Source organism: Pelophylax lessonae (assembly GCF_965119305.1).
Source record: "Pelophylax lessonae genome assembly, chromosome: 12".
Taxonomy (NCBI): domain Eukaryota; kingdom Metazoa; phylum Chordata; class Amphibia; order Anura; family Ranidae; genus Pelophylax; species Pelophylax lessonae.
Genome location: NC_138779.1, coordinates 123,955,608 through 123,978,644, shown reverse-complemented (window position 1 = coordinate 123,978,644; position 23,037 = coordinate 123,955,608). Strand labels below are relative to the sequence as shown.

At 41.6% G+C, this 23,037-nt stretch overlaps 1 protein-coding gene across 1 annotated transcript; it reads left to right on the top strand.

Moving 5' to 3' along the window:
* Positions 1-14,686: 14,686 nt before the first annotated feature.
* LOC309568912 (uncharacterized protein) lies at positions 14,687-19,292 on the top strand (the record flags this gene model as incomplete). The annotated part of the gene is made up of 3 exons (XM_082274687.1): positions 14,687-14,877; positions 16,136-16,677; positions 19,129-19,292. The coding sequence occupies 3 exons, from the start codon at positions 14,687-14,689 to the stop codon at positions 19,290-19,292; spliced, it is 897 nt and encodes a 298-aa protein (XP_082130813.1).
* Positions 19,293-23,037: the final 3,745 nt, after the last annotated feature.

The window sequence follows — 23,037 nt, the reverse complement described above, 5'->3', positions numbered from 1 at the left end:
GCTGTGTACTTGCTTCCAAAATGGTTGAATCATGGGACACGTCCAGAGTAGGTGAATTAACGTACCAGGTTCTTCACCACATCTCCAACATTCATTGGAAACTTCTGGGTAGAATTTGTTAATAACGAAGGGTGTTCTGTACCAGCGGGTCAAGATCTTATAGCAGTTTTCTTGCAGGGAAACATTTAAAGAGCTTTTATATGTGTTGGTGCAGATGTTTTCCCATTGTTGATCAGAGATAGAGATGAGGAGATCTTTTTCCCATGCTATGCATGTTTTGTCAGAAGCTGTAGGGGAAGTGGTGAAGAGCAAGTTGTAGACTGCGGATATTAGGTGCCTTTGTGGAGATGTTGAGGTACACAATTTTTCAAAGGGTGTTAGATCTCTACAAAGAGCTCCGGTTTTGTTTAGGGAGAAGAAGAAATGGCGTATTTGGAAGTATATCCAATATTGGATAGGGGGAGAATCATCATCGGGTTTAAGTGCAGTACGATCCAAGAGAACTCCGTGGTTGTAGAATTGATACGCTCTAACGGATTTGCCTTTTTGTATGTCTATGAGAAAATTCTCGGTCAGTCCCGGGCTGAAGTCAGGGTTTAGGTTTAGGGGAGATAGCGGTCCTGGAGTAGAGGATATATTTGCATATTCGCATGCGTTTTTAAAGCAGGTCAATGTGGTATTGATCAAAGGGTGCTTCTTTAATGAAGTAGGAGTATGAGTGCAATCTATCCAGGGAACAATATATAGGGGTATTGCAGAAAACGATTCTTCCAGAGTTGTCCAGTCTTTATTGGATCTATGTATATGCCAATCTACTAGTCTTGTGATGTGAGAAGCCCAGTAATATTTTTTAAGATCTGGGAAACCAATTCCCCCCATCGATTTCGGTTTTGTTAAGACATCATAAACAAGTCTGGGGCGTTTATGACACCACAAGAATTGTATGCAGGCAGATTTGAAGGTTTTGAAGAAGGACGGTGGGATTTTAACAGGAATAGTTTGGAGTAGATACAGTATTCGGGGCAAAATGTTCATTTTTATGATTGCGGCTCTCCCGAACCATGAAAAATGAGGTTTGTTCCATTTTTTGATGTTGTCTTTTATAGTTTGGAGAATAGGAATAAAGTTTTTTTGGTAAATGTCTGATAGATTAGTCGGTATATGAATGCCTAGGTATTTAATAGCGTCAGACGCCCACTGGAATGGGAAATTATGTTTGCAATGGGAGACTTTATCTTGAGGCAAGGAGACATTTAAGGCTTGGGATTTTGAAAAGTTGATCTTGAAATTTGAAATTTTTTGGAAATTTTGGAACTCTTTCCGTAGGGATGGGATAGATAGCAGCGGTTCACAGAGGAACAGTAAAATATCGTCTGCGAAAGCTGCGACTTTATATGTACGTGAATTAATTTTGATGCCTCGGATATCTGGATTGTTAGTTAATGATCGGAGGAATGGTTCTAGCGTGAGAATAAAGAGTATGGGAGAGAGCGGACAGCCCTGTCTCGTTCCGTTGGATATAGAGAAGGCGTCTGACAGGTGGCCATTTACCCTTACACTGGCTGATGGAGTAGAGTAGAGTGACATAATATAGTTGATCATCTTATCTTGGAAACCCAAATACTGTAAAACAGATGTCATATATGTCCAACCCAACCTGTCAAACGCCTTCTCAGCGTCCAGTGAGAGCAGAAAGCCCTCTTGTTTGTTGGCTGTCAGCCAATGGTGTACATTGAGTGTCTTGATGGTGTTGTCGCGGGCTTCCCGTCCCGGGACAAATCCTACTTGGTCCTTCTCGATTATACTTGGTAAGAGGGGGAGAATTCTGTTTGCTAGTATTTTGGCATACAATTTTATATCGACATTCAGTAAAGATATGGGTCTGTAATTTGTAACGCAGGTGGCGTCCTTTCCTTCCTTAGGGATGACCGTAATCTGGGCATCCAAAAGTCTGTTTAGTGGCAGAGGGGGATTGGACAGAGCATTAAATGTTTGTAGTAGTGGTCCTGAGAGTAAATCTATAAATGTCTTGTAGTATGGGGCTGTGAAACCATGTGGACCAGGGCTTTTGCCTGCTTTGAGTTGGGATATAGCTGTCTTGAGTTCGTCGTGATTCATGGGTTGTTCTAGGAAAGCAGATTGTGATTGCGAGATAGGTTTGGGGCAATGTTTTTGTAAAAAGTTTTGTATGAGTAAGTGTTTGTCAGCATGCGGGACTGTAGGGTTTAAGTTGTATAGTTTTGAGTAATATTTTTCAAATTGGGTTGCGATATCTGGAGTGGCATGTAGAATTCGGTTTTGGTTATCTTTGATACTATGAATGGTGAGATTAGCCTTTTTTGCCTGTAGGGCTCTCGCCAAATATTTGCTACTTTTATTATTGAATTTATAAAACAGCTTTTGCTGTAGAATGAATTTACGTTTGGTCTTGACGTTCAGAATTTCCAATAAAAGCTGTCTGTATTTTGTGAGTTCCTGATATGTTTGGTGTGCTTGAGTGCTTTTATGAGCGGTTTCAAGCTTTTTGATTTTTTGTACTAGGATTTGCAGTTCTGCTTGTTGGGCTTTTCGCTTAGAGGCTTTAAGGGAAATAAGTTTTCCCCTAAGTACACATTTGTGAGTTTCCCATAATGTGATGGGATTGATATCTGGATGAGTGTTTTCGGCAAAGAAATCATTAATGTCCTTGTGAATGGATTGTACGTTCGACTCTGTGGTTAAAAGGGTGGGGTCAAGTCTCCAGAAATGGGGTCGTGTAGGAGTCGGAGGGAGCGAGAGTGTGATAGCTATTGGATGGTGATCTGACAATAACATTGGCTCGATTGATGCATTGCGTAGTATAGGTAAATCGGTTTGTGACATGAAGAGATAGTCTATGCGAGAATATTTGTTATGTGGGGGAGAGAAAAAGGTGTAATCCTTGGTAGATGGATAGAGTGTTCGCCAGGTGTCATGGAGAAGGAGTTCTTGCAGTTGTAGTTTTATCTGTTTTAGAGCTCTGTACGGGAGGGAGGAGGTACCCGTTGAAGTATCTAGGATGGGGCAGAGTGCTACATTGAAGTCTCCACCCAGGATAGTTATACCTTTTTTGAATTCCGCAAGATTAGTAGCAATTTTTCTAAAGAATGTGACCTGGGCCGTGTTCGGGCTATAAATGTTCGCCAGAGTGAAGGGTTTGTTTGCTATTGTGCCTTTTAAGAAGATAAATCTTCCCTCTGGGTCGACAATCGAGTCCTGAATAGACCAGCTCACATTTTTAGATATTAAGATGGAGACTCCTTTAGTTTTTGCTAAAGGATTCGTAGAGTGGTACGAGATGGGATAGGATCGATTAGAGAGTTTTGGTGTGTCTTTAGATCTAAAATGAGTCTCCTGCAAGTACACAATATCCGCTTTTAGCTTGGACATAAGATCAAGAATTTGACTGCGTTTCTCTGGTATGTTCAAGCCTTTGACGTTTAACGATACCACTTTAAGTCTAGTGGTATTGTCAGTTTGTCGTGTGCTGGACATTTTTATTCCAGAGTAGTGTATTTTATTATTTGACAAAGGGTGGGGCTAAGAAAAAAAAAAGAGTAATTTCCGGATATTATTTGGTGTTTCCCAATTTAGAAAATTGGAGGACAGAGACTGGGAGATATAAAGGGGATATCTGGAGGGTGGATAGGGGATGGCGAGCGTTGAATAGGGGAGGAGGTGAGGGAAGGATGGGTAAGGGAGGAGGGTGAAAGGAAAGGACCGAACCTAGGGAGGAGTAAAGCACTCCGACCTAGCCAAGTATTAACAGTTCGGAAATGATCGACAAAGGAAAAGCGTTAGCAAATCCCATCTCTTATTTTTTATTTTCTTATGGGGGGGGGGGGGTGATCTGTGTTAAAAATAGGTAGGTTTGACGTGCAACATAATCCCGGTCAGGAGAGGAACGGATTCAGTTAGAGAATGGGGTAGCCAATATGGCAGGCTGCTTGCTAAAATTGGTCTGTGGGGGGTGTATGAAGCTAATTTGAATATTTTTATAGCTGTGAGAGGAGAGCTATGAGTATGCCATTTGAGAGTTTTGAAGCATGAAATTAACTCGTAGAACAATCAGTCATAATTGAAACAAAGGTAACTAACTATAACATATAAAACCGTTGAAATGTTATTACCATAGTGGAAGAAAGAAGTCATGTTAGGTGAATGAGGGTAGAGTATTGTTTTATAGGGGGTGGAAGGGGTCGTCTACTATCTTCAAGTAGGCAGTATTTTAAAAGAAACTGAAGTCTTTTATTTCGCCTATATACTTTAGGGTGTTTCTTTAGTCAAAGAAATGTGAGAATGTCTCTCACGGTCAGCTTAAGTGAACACTGAGGATCATGTCTAAAGTAGGCTTAGTCAAAGCTATTGTATTGATCTAGTCGTCTTAGGCATGAGGAGTTGGCAAGAAGTGTAATAGGTCCAAATCGTACTTCTCCAGGTTTCTAGAAGTGATAGTCAAGGTCTATTAGTTATGCTCATAGGGGATCTCCCGTGTGTAATGGGATTGGCATTATGTGAGCTATATGGGTTCTGGGAAGGGGGATCTTAAACATCCTATATCGGCAGAAGTCAACTCTCCGGGGCCTTTACCAGCTGTTGGAAATACGATCGAGTTGGTCTTAGATTGTTAATTGGAAATCTATCAGTTAATGAGTAAAATTACATAGTAAGGTCGAGCCTGAGCGGGGATTAGGCATTATTGTTACTTAAATATCTCTCTCCCTCCAAATCCACTTAAATAGTAATATCTTTCTTGCTAACTTTCTTATCTAGTTCCTTCTTCCCCTGGCCCCTTCCTGTCTGCTATCTTCTTGAGGAGGAGGCTTGGCCCTAGAGAGTCGACTTCCGCCATCCATGCCAGTCGTATGTGCACAGAAAATTGACTACCAAAATCTTATATTAGCATTTAAACTATAGGGTATACATTCATAAAAGGTGAATTCTTCTCATGTTTTTGTTATTCTGGTGATGCGCAGAGTTCCTTTCAGGTAACGTAATCACTTGGTGCAGCAATTAATGGTTCGGTTTCATAACATGGGGTTGAAGTCTATAATCCGACTTAATCTTCTTCTTTGTATGTGGGGGGGGGGCAGAAAGTGAGGTCTATTCTCACAGACAATCCTGAAAAGTTTTCTGGTCACTAGTCTAATTAAGCGACTTTCTTTAGGGTTAGAGAATGGTGACTCTTATCAGGAGCTAGAGTAAGCGGTCCTCAGGGTGTCAGTGTAATGTCATGTGAATATGTAGAAATACTTTACCGGACCAAGAGTGATATCGGATCAGGAGGAACGGAGGAGATAGTTCTATCGGCTTTTTGCATGCGGTCGTGGAAAGTTGTCGATGGCTGGATGGGTTACCTGGAGAGATCGAGGAGTAGTAATGGAGAGGAGACTTCGATGAGTAGTTAGGCCTGTTGCGGATGTGGATGATCCATTCTTTCAAGGTGGAGAGACGAGTATGGACCTAGAAGGGGAGAAAGGAAAAGAAAAGGGGCAGGGGGGATATAAAGAAATAGGAGTCTGAGTTAAGAGGACGACCACTCCGATCAGTCTTGTCTAGATCTTCTGTGAGCTGGAGAGGCTGTGGGGCTTCCGTTGTTGTGGGTCCTCTCTTGCGTTGAGGAAGGCCTTCTAGGGGAAGTAGATCTTGGTCTCCTGATGTGAAAATCTTCCCTCTCTGGAATTGTGTCCATTGAGTTGGATCTTCCCAGTTGTGGGGGTTGTAGACACCTGTACCAGTCCGGGAGATCAATGTGTGGTATGTTAAGTACTTTGCAGAATGAGACTAGGTCTTCGGGCACTTTCAGATTTGCGGTTCGACCTTGAGCGGAAGCGGAGAGGCAGAATGGAAATTTCCATCTATATTGTATTTCTCTGCTTCGGAGAAGCTCTAATAGGGGGCGAAGATCTCTTCTTCTTTGCAACGTTATCGGAGATAAGTCTTGAAAGATTTTTATATCAGCCCCCTGATATGATATGTTTCGGTTGTTTCTGGACCTTCTTAGGATGTCTTCTTTGATCCTGAAATTTACAAGACAACATATGACGTCTCTCGGTGGGTCAGTGTCTCTCGCCCTGGGTCTCAGGGCTCTGTGTATGCGTTCAAAGTCAATTGGGGTGTCCGGTGGTCTTCCAAGGATTTCGTTAAATATGATCGTAGTGGCTTGTTCAATCCGATTTGGTTCTACCGATTCTGGTAATCCTCTCAGTCTCAGGTTATGTCGTCTGCCACGATTATCCAGGTCCTCCATGTGTCTATGGAGGTCTCTTAATTGTATATTGTGGGATCTGGTGGCTGCATGCAGGGTTTGGATAGAAGCACCCTGAATTTCTGTTCTTTCTTCCACTTCTTCAATTCTCAATGTAGTGGATTGTAGGTCTCTTCTCAGATCCGCTAAAGCAATAGCAAAATGGGATTTGATATCTTCTGCAATGGTTCGTAGATCCTAGTTGCTGTGTGCATACTTGTGCAGGCTGATCTTGAACCTGAGCAATCTGAGGAGAAGTTGCAGGTGTTGGGTCTGCCGGTTGGGAAGCGGACGATCCTACTCTTGCGACATCCGCATAGGCCCGGTTTGGAGCTGGGGTCTCACGCTGTGGTTGTCGGAATAATTCCGGGATACTGCGGTTGTTCTGTGTTTTGTTTGCTCTTGGAGAGCGCGATCTCGTCGGGGAATTTGCGGCAGAAGATTTGCTCATTTTGATGTTTCAGAAGTGTGGATGGCAATATCTGATTGTAGCTCTATCCTCTCTCTGACCGGGGGCGTTGTTATTAGGCTGTCATATCTATTTAGTGGTAAGCCCTGCCTCCTGGGGCAATGCTAATGGAAGAGATGCTGTAGTATATGCCCAGGGTGTAGCTTTATGTTGACTTTATTCAGGCCGTTGTCTGGGGTCTGTTGATAGCAATGTATGGCAGTTGCTAGGATATATCAGGCCGAAGTCAAATTGGCTGCCAGCGGTGGGGAGAAGGGATGGTTTGGGACCTCTGGCCGTGGGGCAACTTGATAGGGAAGGTATTAGGGCTCTAGGAAGTCTATGAATGTGAATATGTGCTTCCTACCTTCCACCCAGGGCCGGGTGTTGTGTCGGTGGTCCAGGAAAAAACGCGGTCTTGGCCGCGAAAGTAGGCCTCAAGTCCTTTGCTGCCAATTCCGGGATCTTGCAGGGAGTCCACTGAAGGCTGGTGGTTCTGGAAGGCAGATTGGGATGAGAGTTTTAGGGGAGGCCGCGGCTTCCAGGCCGCCTAGGCCGCAATCCTGGGCGTCCTTTTACAGCCAGTTATTTTGTGCCAGGAGATGGATGGCGGGCCCTGGGGGCTCAAGGAGTTGGAGGCTGGCTGCGGAGGAGAAGCGGCGGGTCTGTGAAGGCCCCAGGAGCGGCCGATACGGCGGACGGCGGGCCGCGGAGCCCGCTAGGAAAGACCGCGGCTTCAGTGCAGGAGTAGGCCCGAGATCGTAGCTCTGGATCCACGGCCCCCAGACCGAAAATTTTGGGACCGATCTGTGCAGGGGGTCTCGGATGGTCTATTGTGCTGTGGCAGGAGTGGTAACAGGGGATCAGAGCGGTGGATGGTAATAGATTAGCCGGCTGTGGAGACGGAGCTCTCAGGAGAAGCGTCCAGCAAGCTCGGCTTCCGGTCACGCCCCCCAGAATTTGTTTTATGTCTTTTTTTAAATTTTCTTTGAATTTACCAATTTTTTTCAATTCGAAACGTTGGATTCGATAAATTTTGAATCAATCAAAAAACTTTAGATTTTTTTTTTTCAATTATAATGTGGCAAAGTGAACAAAAAAAATTATCTTCACCAAATAATTGCAATGACTCTTTAAATCATCTGTGGCTTAACAAAAACAGCATTATTTCAAAATGGTACTCTAATAAGTCTTTGATTTCAGAAATATGTGTACAGTTCGAATACGACTGGAATTCCATGTAAAATTTTATTCAAATTTAAATTAGAATTTCCGAAATTCAGACGAATTCTGCTTCATTATTCGGAGCATTCTGTAAACCTAATTTATACAGTAAATCTGAAATATCCGAATAACAAAAAATCTGTCCGCATATTTATTCGGAACAGAACGAACCACACGTGTCTAGCGATTGAATCTAGTAAAGAGCCTATTGAGTGTATTTTTGCATTCTCATTGATGTCTGTTTCACCTAGGCATTAGGAAAGCGGCATGTTCCTCTTCCCCTTATTTTTAGTTTTATGGTGAGTGCGGTTTTTCTTCTTCTTTTGTTCACTATTTATGAGCATGTGGTTGTTACATTATAAACATAATAACTACAATAAAAGATTGCTATACTTTTTATATAACAACAACAATTTAAACTACCACAATTCCATAAAAATAAAATGAAGATAACATTTATTTTTTCAGCTGCAATGCAGAAGGGAGTTTATTCATAAAAATGAGACACATCCCCTATCTAAAATGTAAGCCATGAAGGTATTCTACATAAATATCCACTAAACCTCTCTTCTGCTTAGCAGCAGAAAAACATTTCCACCACATGCAAGACATCTGACCTTTTCAACACCCTGAATAGAAAGATCACAATGATATGAGTAATGACATTCAATAAAATCTTTACCCTTAAAAATATCATATATATGATCTTTTAAATTATCTTTTAGATGCCTTATGGTTTTTCCAAGTTGCAGAACAACTATTGTTACATTTATAGGCGCACACCAGATAATACATTGGAAGAAGATAGTGTTAGCCCCGGTTCACACGCTTCTTTGGGGCGACCAGGAGGCGACCGCCATAGACTTCAATGTTATGAAGTCTGTGGCGGCCGCTCCGAGGTCGCGGCGCGCTGCTCGCACCGCGATCTCGGAGGTCGCCCCTGAAAGTAGTGTCGCGCCAGTGTGAACCGGCGCTTACAAAGAACAGAAATAATCACCTTTATTCTATTGTTTTTACAATTAATTTACCATCTACATATTGTAAAAAAATAAAATGTTATGCAGTCTATATAAAGTTCTAATCATACAATTATGAAATTCCAGTAAGATTTATTTATATTGAAGGATATACAAGGCTCTGTAAATCCCCCCTCCCATCAATAAATGGAAAGGAACGTGAAAGCTGACCTTTTTAATGAAGGTCACATATGCTTGCTAAATATGTATATACTTCACTTATTGCTTCCGTAGGGATCTGGTGCTGCAGAACATAGCCCACAAGTTTATCCTCAAATGCTCCCACAGTCGAAAATGGAAATCAAGCAAAGTGAAAAAACTCTAATGGTGTAATATTGTTTTTAACCACTTCTGGACCGAAAAGGTTTTACCCCCTTTTTTGCAATACGGCACTGCGTTACTTTAACTGACTGCATGGTCCTGCGACGCTGTACCCAAATAAAATTTATGTCCTTTTTTCCCACAAATAGAGCTTTCTTTTGGTGCTATTTGATCACCTGCGCAATTTGAAATTTTTGCGCTATAAACAAAAAAAGAGCAACAATTCTGAAAAAAAAAATATATATACATACATTTTTTTTACTTTCTGCTATATAACATTCCTAATAAAAAAATAAATAAATGTTTTCATCATTTTAGGCCAATTTGTATTTTGCACATATTTTTGGTAAAAAAAAAAAATCTCAATACCTATTATATGGATTAGTTTGCACAAAAGTTAGAATGTCTACAAATTAGGAGAAAGATTTATGTTATTTTTATTTTATTTTTTTACTGGTAATGCCAATTTTTAGTGGGACTGCGAAATTAGGGCGGACTGATCGGATACCTAATTGACATTTTTGGGGAGACCAGTGGCATTACTACAGTAATCAGTGCTTAAAGTATGCACTGTTACTGTACTAATGACACTGGCAGGGAAGGGGTTAAAACCAGGGGCAATCAAAGGGTTAAATGTGCCCCTAGGGGGTGCTTTATAACTGTGGGGGGGGGGGGCTTCTACAATAACACAGAGACCTGTGTTCCTAAATAATAGGAACACAGGATCCCTGTGTTCATCACTGACAGAACAGTGGTCTGCCATGTTTACAACGACAGACCGCCGTTCTGTCTCCACAAGGAGTGATAACGGGTGCCGGTGGCAATCACGGCCACCGGACCCGCTGATCGGCTTCACCTGTGGCGAATGGGCGCGTGCTCCCCCACTATCATTCTAGCGAAGCTACGTACAGTTACGTTGTTTCGTGGAACAGAGCTGACCTGCCACAGTAAAACTGCGGTGGGCAGTCGTTAGGAGGTTAAACATCTATTAAAAAAACAGTTAACTCAAATTTTGTAACTGCGCCAAGCGCTATGAGCGTCTAGCAGTACTCATAGCAAGCTTCATATATGCACTGTTTCATATCTGTATACACCTTTCACATCCAGTCAAACACTTCTTTTACGTTTATTAATAAACAAACTTAGGGAAAGAAAAGCCCCAAGAGTTTATGCTGTTTAAGCAACTCCATCTATTTCTTTTTTAAGTATTTCCTAATAAAAAGAGTAATTAAATAACCAAATAACTAAATATTAGCCTGTATTCACACCGGGACAGAGAGTGAGCAGACCTCACATCAACCACTACTTTCCTCCCAAACACCTTCGGACCTCAGATCAGCCCCCTCTTTCTTCCTTTACCCCCTTAGACATCAAATCACTCCCTCTTTCCTCTTTAACCTTTTTAGATCTCAGATCAGGACCCCGTTCCTTTTTAAAGAGGTTGTAAACTAAAAAAAAAAAAAACCTGAAAAAAAAAAAACCCCTGTAAGAGAAAAGCATAATGAGCTAGTATGCATTGCATACTAGATCATTGTGAAATACTTACCTTAGAATGAAACCCCCGCAGTGCCGCCTGCTCAGCAGTGACACAGCCGAGATTTTCGGCCGTCCTACTTTCTGGTTCGCATCCTATTTCCTGGTTCGCACAATGACATTACTCCCGCGCATGCGCGTGGGAGCCTCCGTTCACGGCACTGGGCTCTGAAGGATCGGCACGGGTGGCTGTTTCTTCAGAGCGCATGTGCCGATGACGTCATCGGCTGCAAGAAAAGTAAATATCTCCTAAACGGTGCAGGTTTAGGAGATATTTACAGTACCTATAGGTAAGCCTTATTATAGGTTTACCTATAGGTACAACTTACATAGGGGGGGGGGGGGGTTAAAACCTCTTTAAAGTGTTACTAAACCCATAACAGCTAAATCAGTCTGTATAAGCAGTAAAGCATGCTTGTTATACTCACTGTGGAACCTAAGGGGTTAATCCACTGCATTGTGTAAAAAGGCTGTTTGAGCCTGTCTTCTCTGATCCTTCCTTCTTCCACAGTCCCCAATCCATCTCCTGATAGTACAGAGCCTTGAGGGCAAGCTGCACATGTTTAGCTTGGTGTTTATTACATATAAAATAAAGGAAAAGTATGGTAGATCAAGCTGCTGGTTAAGAATAATCTTTAACCAGTATATAAAAGGAGCACCGGCTCACCTGTAATTAACAGTGGAGCCCCTCTCAAATACTCCCAAACACAAGATACCAATGCCAAAAAGAATGGGAAAGAACCCACAGGAGTCCTATAAGGGAGGATGAGAAAAACGGGGCAAACATCAGTCTCTCCTAGGTTAAATTTACTTTATTGAATATCAAAAATGCAAATATAAATGGAATCAGATAAGGCAAACTACACACAATAGATTAAAAAATCAGGACAACGTTGTCACTAAAAGCACACACCCGCGTTCACAATCAAATCACATGTGCAAATTAGATTGAACAGATAACAGCTAATGCCGGGATGCAGGTTGCTGTGATAAACATGGAACAACAGGACTGTCTGCCAGTTATCAACCCTACAGTATCCTGTTGATGTCTGCGCTCACTATTTACTAGGGATGATCGAACATTGGCTGTTCGAAATTCGGCCGAATTCCGAACTTTTTGCTGAAAAAGTTCGGAATTCGGCAACCAGAACCGACCAAAATGCAATGGGACAGGAAATGGGCTTTAAAAGCCCGTGATTGGACCAGAACCATCAGTAAAAGCCAATTGAGGGGGCAGGAGAATGCTAGGAATGTGATTGGAGTGACTAGGGAGTCCAGAGGCCAATCATTAGTGAATACGCCCCCCAGTATATAAGATAGCCCCGCCAAATTCCTAGCATTGTAATACAGGGCTGTGGAAGAGAATGGAAGCAGTTCTGTTACTTCTGCTTCAAAGTGTCATTTAGCAATTATTAGTGTGAGGAATGGGATATCTAGTGTAGTTAGGGTACTATTTTCCACTTTAGTTAGCTTTAATAATCTAGTTTCTGTAGGGAAAGTGTTAAGTGCCAGGGTGACCGTAGTGTAGTGTAGGGTTAACTGACTCTGACTGCTATGGCAGGGTGACCAAACCCTTCCATGTCAGGGTGACCGCTATAGAGAAAAGATTGTTTTACCTTTTGTATAAGGTCACTTATAGAACAGCGATATGGCTTCTCGCCTGTCAGCCTGCTTTTAGCTGCAGGCGTTTATAGAGCTTTTTTGAGGACATGTTTGGAGTCAGGCATGACATCTGAACTTCTGTGTATGGGTATATATACACACACACACACACATGTCTGTATATATACACATACACATATATAGGTGCCTCCAAAGACCCCAAAAAAATGCCCAAAAAAACGCCTGCGCCAAAAAAAACGCCCAGGTGTGTTATTGCAGGCGTGGTTTTTTTGGGCATTTTTTTGGGATCTTTGGAGGCAGGCAAAACATCTGAACTTCTGTATAGGGGTATATATACACACACACTTATATGTATTTATACACATACACACATAAAGGTGTTGTAGGAGAGGAGACATATGCCTGTTAATTATTTCATTAGCGCAAGTATAGTGTTCTGCTACTTTCACACCTATATGTGTGTATGTGTATAAATACATATAAGTGTGTGTGTGTATATATTCCCCCTTACAGAAGTTCAGATGTTTTGCCTGCCTCCAAAGACCCACAAAAAATGCCCAAAAAAATGCTTGCTACAAAACCGGCAAGGTGTGAAAATAGCGGAGCCATATCCATGTTCTATATTAATTCTAATACAAACAATCTTTTTTTTTTTTCTGGTTCTGGACATGCTACAGAGCTGAAACTTCACAGGTACACTTTTTAGACCCTCCAGACACTAAATCCAAAGAAATGACAATTTTTAAGAACTTTTTTTTGTGTGATTAATAGTCCCTGGGGCATGACCCAGAACCCTATGCACTTTTTAGGGGCATTTATTGGGTTTTAGGGCTTCAAAATGGTGTTTTTTGATTCCAGAAGTTCGGGTCCCATTGATTTCAATGGGGTTCTGAAATCCGAACCGAACTTTCAGGAAATTCGGGTGTTCTGGTCGAACTGAACTTTTCAAAAGTTCGATCATCCCTACTATTTACCATACATCTATGGGTATGGCTGTAAGGCTATCTGATGTGATACACAGATATAGGGGGAATCGGTAAGGCGTAGGGCTCATGGAAACATGCTCTTCATGGAAATGCTTAGTTTATGGCTATAAGTATCATATAGATACTTGATCCAGAGAAAGAGCTTCCAGTATGTGGTGTATGTGAAACTAACGTCAACACTTATCGTTCCTGCTTCAGGCACATGTGGAGATATCCTCCGTGTGTAGGTGCATGGCTGGAAAGGTGACTATCACTTAGCCACTCAGCTAGTCCATGGGTTTTCCACCTGCTTGTCCCCTTCCTCTCCTTTCCTTCTCCACCCCTCTGCACTGAAGGCTCCATTGCAACATGGACTAGTTCCCTTGTCATCAACTCACATTCTCATCTCCAGGACTTCTCCTGAGCCTCTCCCATCCTTTGAAATTCCCTACCCCAAGCTGTCAGACTATCCCCTACTCTATCCACTTTTAGGCAATCCCTGAAAAATTCACAGAAGCGTATCCTACCTCCACCTAACAGCTGTACTTTTATTTTCTCCATCAGCTAATCCCCAACAGTTATTACTTTTTGTATCACTTGACCCTCTCTCTTAGAATGTAAGCTCTAATGAACAGGGCTCTCTGATTCCTCCTGTATTGAATTTTTTTGTAACTGTACTGTTTGTCCTAGCGTAAATCACTGCACAAACTGTTGGCGCTATATAAATCCTTTATAATAATAATAAAAATTCCTAATCAAATACACACGTCGCCTCAAGAAATAATATACAATGTGCACTGTACATGGAATATAAGGTATAACTAAATAAGTAGTCAATAAATGGGAACTCTGACTAAAACAAATACTCAATTTAATACAGCATTCATGCTTAGTGATGAAAAAACAAAGAGTCCCTTAAGGGGAACTAAAAAAAAAAGTCCGTAAAGGGGAACACTGAATAATAAATATTTTTTATCCAAATACAGTAAACCATTAAATGAATGTGCCATATTGAAAAAAATATATATAATATAGACCTTCATTATATGATAAAATGGAAACCTTACATCGTACCCATATAGACCATATAGAAAAAAATTAATCAATCATTAGCCATAAAAAGATAAGATCCAGGTCCACATTTAGATTTATTCCCGCATTTTTGGGTACAGAATATTCAACACATAAATCTGTTTTGTCTCTTTCTTGGAACATCCCTTGTCATATTTGACCCTCTCCCTGTCTATTTATTAAAATCTGAGATAGATACTTTTCCACCTTTACATTTACCATGGGCAATAATGCCACTACCACAACTAGTGCTACAACTACCATTTCCTGCACCCATTTAGTGAACTGTAACAATTTCACTCTGCTTCTTCTCAGAAGTGTATCAATTATCAAAGCTCTACTTTTCTTTAGTTACAGTTTGCTGCCTAATGTTAGAGAAAAGCCGAAGATCACCTTCACTATCAAGAGAAGGTAAACAGTAGGTCACCAAATGTATTAAAATACTCTCTTCTTAGGGGTAATGAAGAGTTATGGAAACTTTTAACTACTCAAAGGGATCACTGGAAAGGTAATGGTGTAAAAGAGGTATCGTGAAACAAGGCTGTGTTAGCACTGCGCACAGTAAGGCTGGGTTTCCACTAGTGCGACTTCAAAGTCGCGCGTCTTCAATAGCGACTTTGTACTTTGATAAACGCGCGACTTGTGTACGAATTTACAACGACTTGTTGCGGCTACGACTTGTTGCGACTTTGATGTATGCGACTTGCACATAAAAGATTCCTTTTCCTGCTAGTGATGTAATTCCTTTTCCTGCAAGTGATGTAATTTCCTGTTTTGGAATAGTAGTGTATGTTGCAGGAAACATGTTGGCTATGCAGTATGTTGGAGCAGCAGTAATTATGGCTGCTGTAGCAGCTGTTATTGATGAGGAAGAAGAGGACAGGAGAAGGAGAAGGCATCGCTTCTGGATCCATCCTGTCATCTCCCAAAGGGAAGAGAGAGGCCAGTTCAGGATCCTTTATCATGACCTCCGTGCTCATGAAGACAAATTCTTTAATTACACACGGATGTCAATTAAAAGGTCAGAACATATGTTCATGTCAACTCTTTAACAAATATGTCTCTATGTATGTTATTTTTTACATGGATAATGTTGATAAATGCCATATATGTTTTTTTTTACAGTTTTGATGAATTGTTGGCTCTGCTCTCCACACATCTAGAGAGACAAAACACTAGATTCAGAAGGAGTATTCCGCCCATAGAAAGACTGATTATCACATTGAGGTAAATTTTCCAACCTACTTACCTCCTGAGGCATTTGGAGAGACACATTATCATGTAATTATCATGTAACATATATGTAGTAGTGGTTGTGATTATGTTTGCCATGTTTTTTTCAACAGTGTCTTTCTCCTGCCTATCTTCTTCCTTCATTTCCTCAGGTACCTTCGTCCAAGCCAGTTTATGCATCATTCTAACATTATTTTTTTATTTTTAGGTACCTGGCAACTGGACATACCTTTACAAGTTTACATTATGAGTTCTTGGTTGGCAAAACTACTGCCAGCTATATTATCCATGATACCTGCAGAGCCATCTGGAATGTTCTTAAGGATTTGGTCCTGAAGAAACCCACTACAGAAGACTGGTGCAAGATAGCAGAATATTTCTGGGACCACTGCAATTTTCCAAATTGTGTTGGTGCAATTGACGGAAAACACATTAGAATATTGAAGCCCATTGGCAGTGGAAGTAAATTCTTCAACTACAAAAAATACTTTTCTTTTGTCTTACTAGCAGTGGCTGATGCCAAATACTGTTTTAGCTATGTAGACATAGGTTCGTATGGAAGCAGCTCAGACTCGAGCATATTTGCGAGATCCACATTCGGAAGAATGTTGAGGGAAGATGGACTTCAGCTGCCACCGGACTGTCCACTACCAGGGACAAACGGACCACCACAGCCATTTGTTTTTGTTGGAGATGAGGCTTTCGCTCTCAGTCATCATCTCTTAAGGCCCTATTCAAATCGGTCTCTGACTGTGGAAAAAAGAGTTTTCAACTACCGCTTAACCAGGGCAAGACGAGTTGTTGAATGCGCCTTTGGAATTTTAGCTAACAAGTGGAGGTTCCTGCACACATCTATCAATTTAAAAATGGATAATGCAATATGTGCAGTCAAAGCAGCATGTGTTCTTCACAACTATGTTGCACTTCGTGATGGGTACAATCATGAAGATTGTGGCATGAATGACATGGAGGGTGCAAGTTTGAGTGCCAGTAGGGGCACAAGCAATGGTGCTACTGTGCGTGAGGGATTCACATCCTTTTTCATGTCTGCTGCTGGTTCTGTCCCCTGGCAGCTGGACGCTATTTCATAATGTATCACACGTTCCAACACAGTCCAATTTTGAATAAAATTCTGTTATGTTTTCCTTATATTTCTGTGCAATTATAACCAAAGTCTGCATATTGTTCCAGTTCTAGCTATAATAAAAATACATTGCTTAACCTTCTGTTTTGCTGTTTTCTACTGTAGATATAATTATATAGCATACACACATTATTGACAGTACTATAGAAGCAAAAATAATCCAAACAAAAACCACAGAGTAGAGTAACAAGGTAATTTTTTTTATTTTTTTTTTTTCTCAAAATTTAGAAAAAAATAAACTTTTTATAACAACATCACCAATGTTTTGGAGATACCAGCACCAAAACAATGAAAAAATAAATTAACAGGTAAAATATTAACAACACCAAAAACAAAAAAAATTACAAATCCTGGTATATAATTGGAGATTCAGTGGACCCAGAATGAGAAATATTTGATGGGCCAGATGGGCTTGGGTAATCACTTGCAGATCCCTGACGGTATTGCCTTTCCGGGAAAGGCGTAACCTGCATGGGAGCAGGTTGGTAAGGTCTTGGTGTGCCAAGGGTGGAGGCAATAGGGGGCGGTATTGGGTGCAACATGCGGGGCCTGGAGATATTCGGCATGTTGCCATACTCATCGTAGTATGGGCGATTAACTTGGTGCCCATACTGTGAACTTGGTGGTGGTGGTGGTGGTGGTGGGTACTGGTAATTGGGGGGATATGTGTGGTGGGGGGGGGGGTTTCCATACATGCTGTAGAGCTTGCCTCCCCAACCACAAAAGATTGGGCGGTTGACATGAGAGCCATCCTTAGTGCATACTTTTTCTCAGGGGGGACCTGCTTGCACATACCCAACAACACGGTCATGAAAGCAGTGTCATCACACATGCTTTCCTTCATGTGTGCGTTCATTTCCTTCACCACCTTCAGAACCTCCTCCATGGGTTTACCACCCCTAGGATTCGCCCTTGATGAAGACCTTGAGGAAGATCTTCGTGAAGGCCTTTGTTCTGTACTAGGCCCTGGTTCAGCCTCCACCGCAGCAGGAGAATCAATAATGGACAATGGTCTTGATATTACTCCCTCTGATTCCTCACCATCAGGGTCAGGGTCACCAGGGTCTTGGCATCCCTCCTCCTCCTCCGCTGCCGCCTCCTGTGACCCCTCCTGCTGGTCAGAACCAAGTGAGGAGTCTTGCCAGCTTGCTTGGGTTCTGAAATATAATGAATACATTTCAAATTTTAGGAATATTAATATATTTTATATGTCAACTACAGTATCTAAAAAAATGCTGACAACTTACTCTCGCATCTCCAACACCGGCCTTAAAAATTCCAGCTCCTGGGCATGCGCATAGGGGACAATCCTGGAGGACCCAGAACCACTCCTTGCTTCTCGTAATTTTCTGAGATAGCGGTTATAGCAGTCCTTTATGCTTCTCCATCTGGTTTGTAAGGAGTGCACTGAAAAAAAGAAAATAACGGTACTGTACTGTACATATGGGGGCAAGCAGCAATGTGATAAATTGCATATATGAAACACTTACATTTTTCAGTCTGTTCTGTACTTGTAAGACAGTCCCAATTTTCAAAATAGATCCTTGCAATCTCCAGCCATGCTCTCTCCTTCCTCACATGGTCCTTATATAAGGGGTCTCGGGTGTCGTATATTGAGGGGCGAGCTCTGACCAGACGTATAATCTCCTCATTATCATGAGAAGTTCTTTTATTCTTCCTGGATCTTGGCATGCTTGCTGTATATAACACTCTCCTCTCCTCTGCTAACTATGGGAAGTGATGTTCTTGGGAGGTGCAGAGATCATGTGATTTGGGGCGGAACATAACAATAAAAAAAATTTACTGTAAACTTCCGTGCAAATCGCAACGAAGTCGAGACGAAGTCGCGTTCAAAACCGTGTACTGCGACTTCGTTGCGACTTACATTACCTTCTATGAGGGACATATCGCACTAAAGTCGGCCCAAAGTAGTGCAAGAAGCAATTTTGAAGACGCTGCGTCTTGAGTCGCAGCAGTGGAAACGGTCCACATTGAAAACAATGGGTTTTGACTTGTCATGCGACTTGACATGTGTCAAGTCGCACCGCAAGTCGCACTAGTGGAAACCGAGCCTAATACAGAATTGATAGAAAATCCAAACACAATCACAGTGTTAGCAGGTTATTTAGACGACACGATCTGTACCTACCAAAATACCAGTTTAACTGGTCTTGGTTTGGCCAATGTACCTATTTATTCCAGCTGTTGACTATTTCATTAAAAGTAACCCATTTAAAGCAAATTTATATTTTAAGTCTCAATTACCATTTTTTTGTCATCTAAAGATAGTACAAGAAAATCAAAGCTGGACAACGATCTGGGTTCCTTTGTAGATCAAATCTTATTACCAGCATGCAATGGCAGTCTTCAGTTTCTAAAACTGGCAATATACTCTCCTGCATTAAAAATGGCATCAGCTCAAAGGAGAGAGCGAAAGATAGAGACATAATTTGTACCAATACAAAGCATTAGTACAGCTCTTTCTTCTTGAATATGCTTTTCAAATTTGGACACAGTTCACAGGGATGTCTTGGTACTGGAAACAACGCACAGAAAGGCTCATAAATGAATAGAGGACATGAAGAAAAGTTATGAGAAAATCTAGCTTAATTGAATTTATTCACCCTTCAGAATAAGTGAAATATATAGAAAATCTGGTGATAAGCTGTTCATTAGAACAACTCCATAAAAGATATACAGTAGAAGGACCCATTGTGGAAAAAAGGGTTTTACCACTTGCTGCAGAAAATGTATTTTTCCATAAATAGTGTGAAAAAGTGTAATAGTTTTCCAAAAGAGCTGGGTTCAGTAATTACAGCAGACTGCTTTATTAAGATTTTATTTCCTAAATTAACAAAACGTAAATGGTTATCAACCTTTCTATAAAATATGAAATAAAATGTTTATCCAGAAAGGTATTAAATTGCCATTAGGGAAAGGGGATGTTTTTGTCCCAGTTACATTTTTTACATGTCATCTATATAGTTTTTAAAGCTTTTTTTTTAGTCATTCAAAATACAATATTGTACAATAATTGCCAAATGAAGTTGTCCAAGGTGTAGTAAACATTGCACAACATCTTAGACAAAGAGAAACTTCAAATAGCCAAAAAACCTAGGCTTGGGAGAATGACATAATTTATAATATTCCATACGTTTGGGCATGGGATATGTCAATTCCTCTCTCATTTTTATTTTTGGGAGACGTTGTAGGGAGATAAGTGGGAGGATGGGGCAGTTAACGTGGACATACACAGAGCAATTTTTTTTTCTGGTTCCCGATGAACCGGTTGAAATTCAATCCATGAGTGGCACTTGCCTGCCCAACATTTTCCTACTTAACATTTGAAGGAGCAGGGTGAAAAATTGTCCAGCTACGTAGATGCAGGCACTGCTCTGGTTTTTTGACAACCGGTGGCACTGGCTGTGAGAATACAGTAGTCACAGGAAGAGTTTCCTCCATCAATTTTGTTTAGCGTGGATGGAGGAATCAGATTTTTTTTTTTTTTTCATTCAACCTGCAGGCTGAAGGAAAAAAATAAATCTATGTGTGTATGGCCAGCCTTTGGGAAAAATAAAAGGACATTTTTGCCTAAATAAACAATGCCTGTCCCCTCCTTTCTCTCCTTCCCAGGCATTGGGAGAAAATTTGGGCAAAATCATCATTCATGCCAGAACATTTGGAGACTCTTTGGGCATGGATGTTCAGGAAGAAAATAAAGAATGGTATTCTTGTGTGAAGTGGAAATCATTTCAATAAAACCATGTAGAACAAAACTTTTCTTCCCTGCATTTAAATGAGGTAGTAATATCCTCTAATCAGATATTGTGTTTGAACAGGCCTGTTGGAACTGTGGTGCTGGGGTGAAGAAGAGAGAAAACAAATATAGAAAATAAGGTCATTCTCCCGCCCTCCTCCTGCCCTCCTCCTGCCTGGACTCATATAGCCCAATTTAGGTAGAGTTGGCAGTTAATTCACTGAAGTAATATCCACCATATTATTTGTTACTTTTGTGTGTCTACCTCTGCTCTCTGGGTTATTTCACTTAAAGGAGTTCCCTGAAAGCAGATGGATTTGATCTTTGAGGTTCTTTTGATAGCCCTTTAATCCTTGTTCACCCATACATATCTGCTTACAATTCAATATAATTGTTACTGTTGTTTTCCTTCCTTAAGCAAGTTCACAGTAAGCCCCCATTCACACTGAGGCGATCCGACTTCCCCAGGCGACCACACAGGTCGCGGCGCGCTGCTCGCACCGCGACCTCGGAGCGGCCGGCACAGACTTCATAACATTGAAGTCTATGCAGGTCGCTCCGGGTCGCCCCAAAGAAGCAACGGACCCTTTTTCTAAGTCGGAGCGACTTGTGTCGCTCCTATTAGAACGGGTCCATAGCTTCTGTATGGCAGGCGACCTACGGCGACCTGTGAGGCGACCAGGTCGCCTCACAGGTCACCCCAGTGTGAACGGAGGCTGAAGATCATTTCTGTGTTCGCTCAACCTGTGCCTATTTTCTTTGTTATTTACTAACAATTGTTGCCAGGTGTGCCAGTGGGGTTTAGTCTGTTTTTGGGGTTGAAAAGGCAGAGTAAGGAACCAACAATATTCAAGCGGCTCCTGTGTGGGGGTAGCGCTACATATAATCCATCTGTTCTCGTATAAGGGTTCGTCTAAGATCCCATTCCCAGTTTTGAGGGAACGAGTGTAGAAATACATCACCAGGATAGGTAAGAAGACCATACCTGGTGGACAGGACACATCGTAATGGGTCAGAGTGAGAGGTAGAACAGGGGTTGATGTTTAACATTTGAGGCTTGACATTAGATAGAAAGTGTCTGAAGTTGCACGGCTTGCCAGAATTTTAGAGGTGGTCAATCATAATTCTAGTTTCTGAGATAGATTTTTAAACTGATTGGTGATTATGAAAGGTTTGAACTGAGGATCTTGCAGGTCAGGTTGGAAAGCCAGGGTTCCTATTGCTGGAGCCATTATGGGGGGAAATATGTGTTACTTTGAAATGAAGCATGTTTTGAAGGTTATAAGGTAGCTCCTACTAGGGGGTGGCTTTTAATAGTGGGGGGAATATGTGTTTGATGTTATGGAAGGGAGGATAGGGGAAACCCCCACCCCAATATCGTATTCTGGGGCCACACAGGCTATCTCGGTGTCAGGGCCCCTACTAGGGTGTAAATTCATGTGAGAGAGCATAGTAGATGCTGAGAACCCCAGGCTCTACAACATGCAGTTGAAGAAGAGCAGAGCAGACACTTTATGGAGGATTTATGGCACAAAGTCTATAGCTCATAACATCAAGGAATTAATGCCTTTATTAAACTGGACAACCTAGCTGGAGTTTTCCTGTGTCGTTGGGAGTGGTGAGCAGAATGCCAACAACATAGCTAAGTAGAGCATACAAACTAACTGCCATGAGTGAATATTTACGTGATGGATTGTGCAATTTACCTGTGGAGAACTGTATTGCTGTCTGTGTTTTGGAGACTGTCATAGTGGCTGCATATTGTTGACCTCCCTCCCCCTTTCAATTTGGGAGAGAGTGGAAGTGGATACATTTATCCCTCAATATGCCACAGGACTAGATTTTTCAGACTCTAAGGGTTCATATTGCTTATACAATATACTATATGTGTGGACTTGATTATAGCAGTATCTCCTACTCACAATAGAATGCAAACAGGAACGGCATATGCTACCTTACATAATCACCATTATCCCTAGGGTGGACATATACACACAGATAGCTGGCCGATCCCAGATCTCCGAACAGCACCACCACTCTATTGAGGTCCAAGTGCTTAGGCGGCAAAAGCTAGTACTGCATAGCAGGTTGGACCCATTGCAGCTGAGTAGGAGTGGCATTAGAGATGAGAAGGCTATCCAACTAGAATGAATTGTTACAACAGGCTTCACTGTTGCCTGTACTAACACCTGGGGATCATTTCATAATAGAATTGCTTGTTAGCGGAGCAGCTGTGCAGGCTCACTCTTCAACACAGGTTATCATATTTACTGCAGATCAGTAGTTTACAGACTCTGCAGGGATCACTCTGATCACACCCCTGCTTGAGCTTATAGTCCCACACCTGAAGTGGGTACCTATGCCCGGAGTACTGGGGTAGCAGACTGGACACAGCAAGATTAGCAGGTGTTAAGAGCAGGTGATCTAGCAGCCAAAT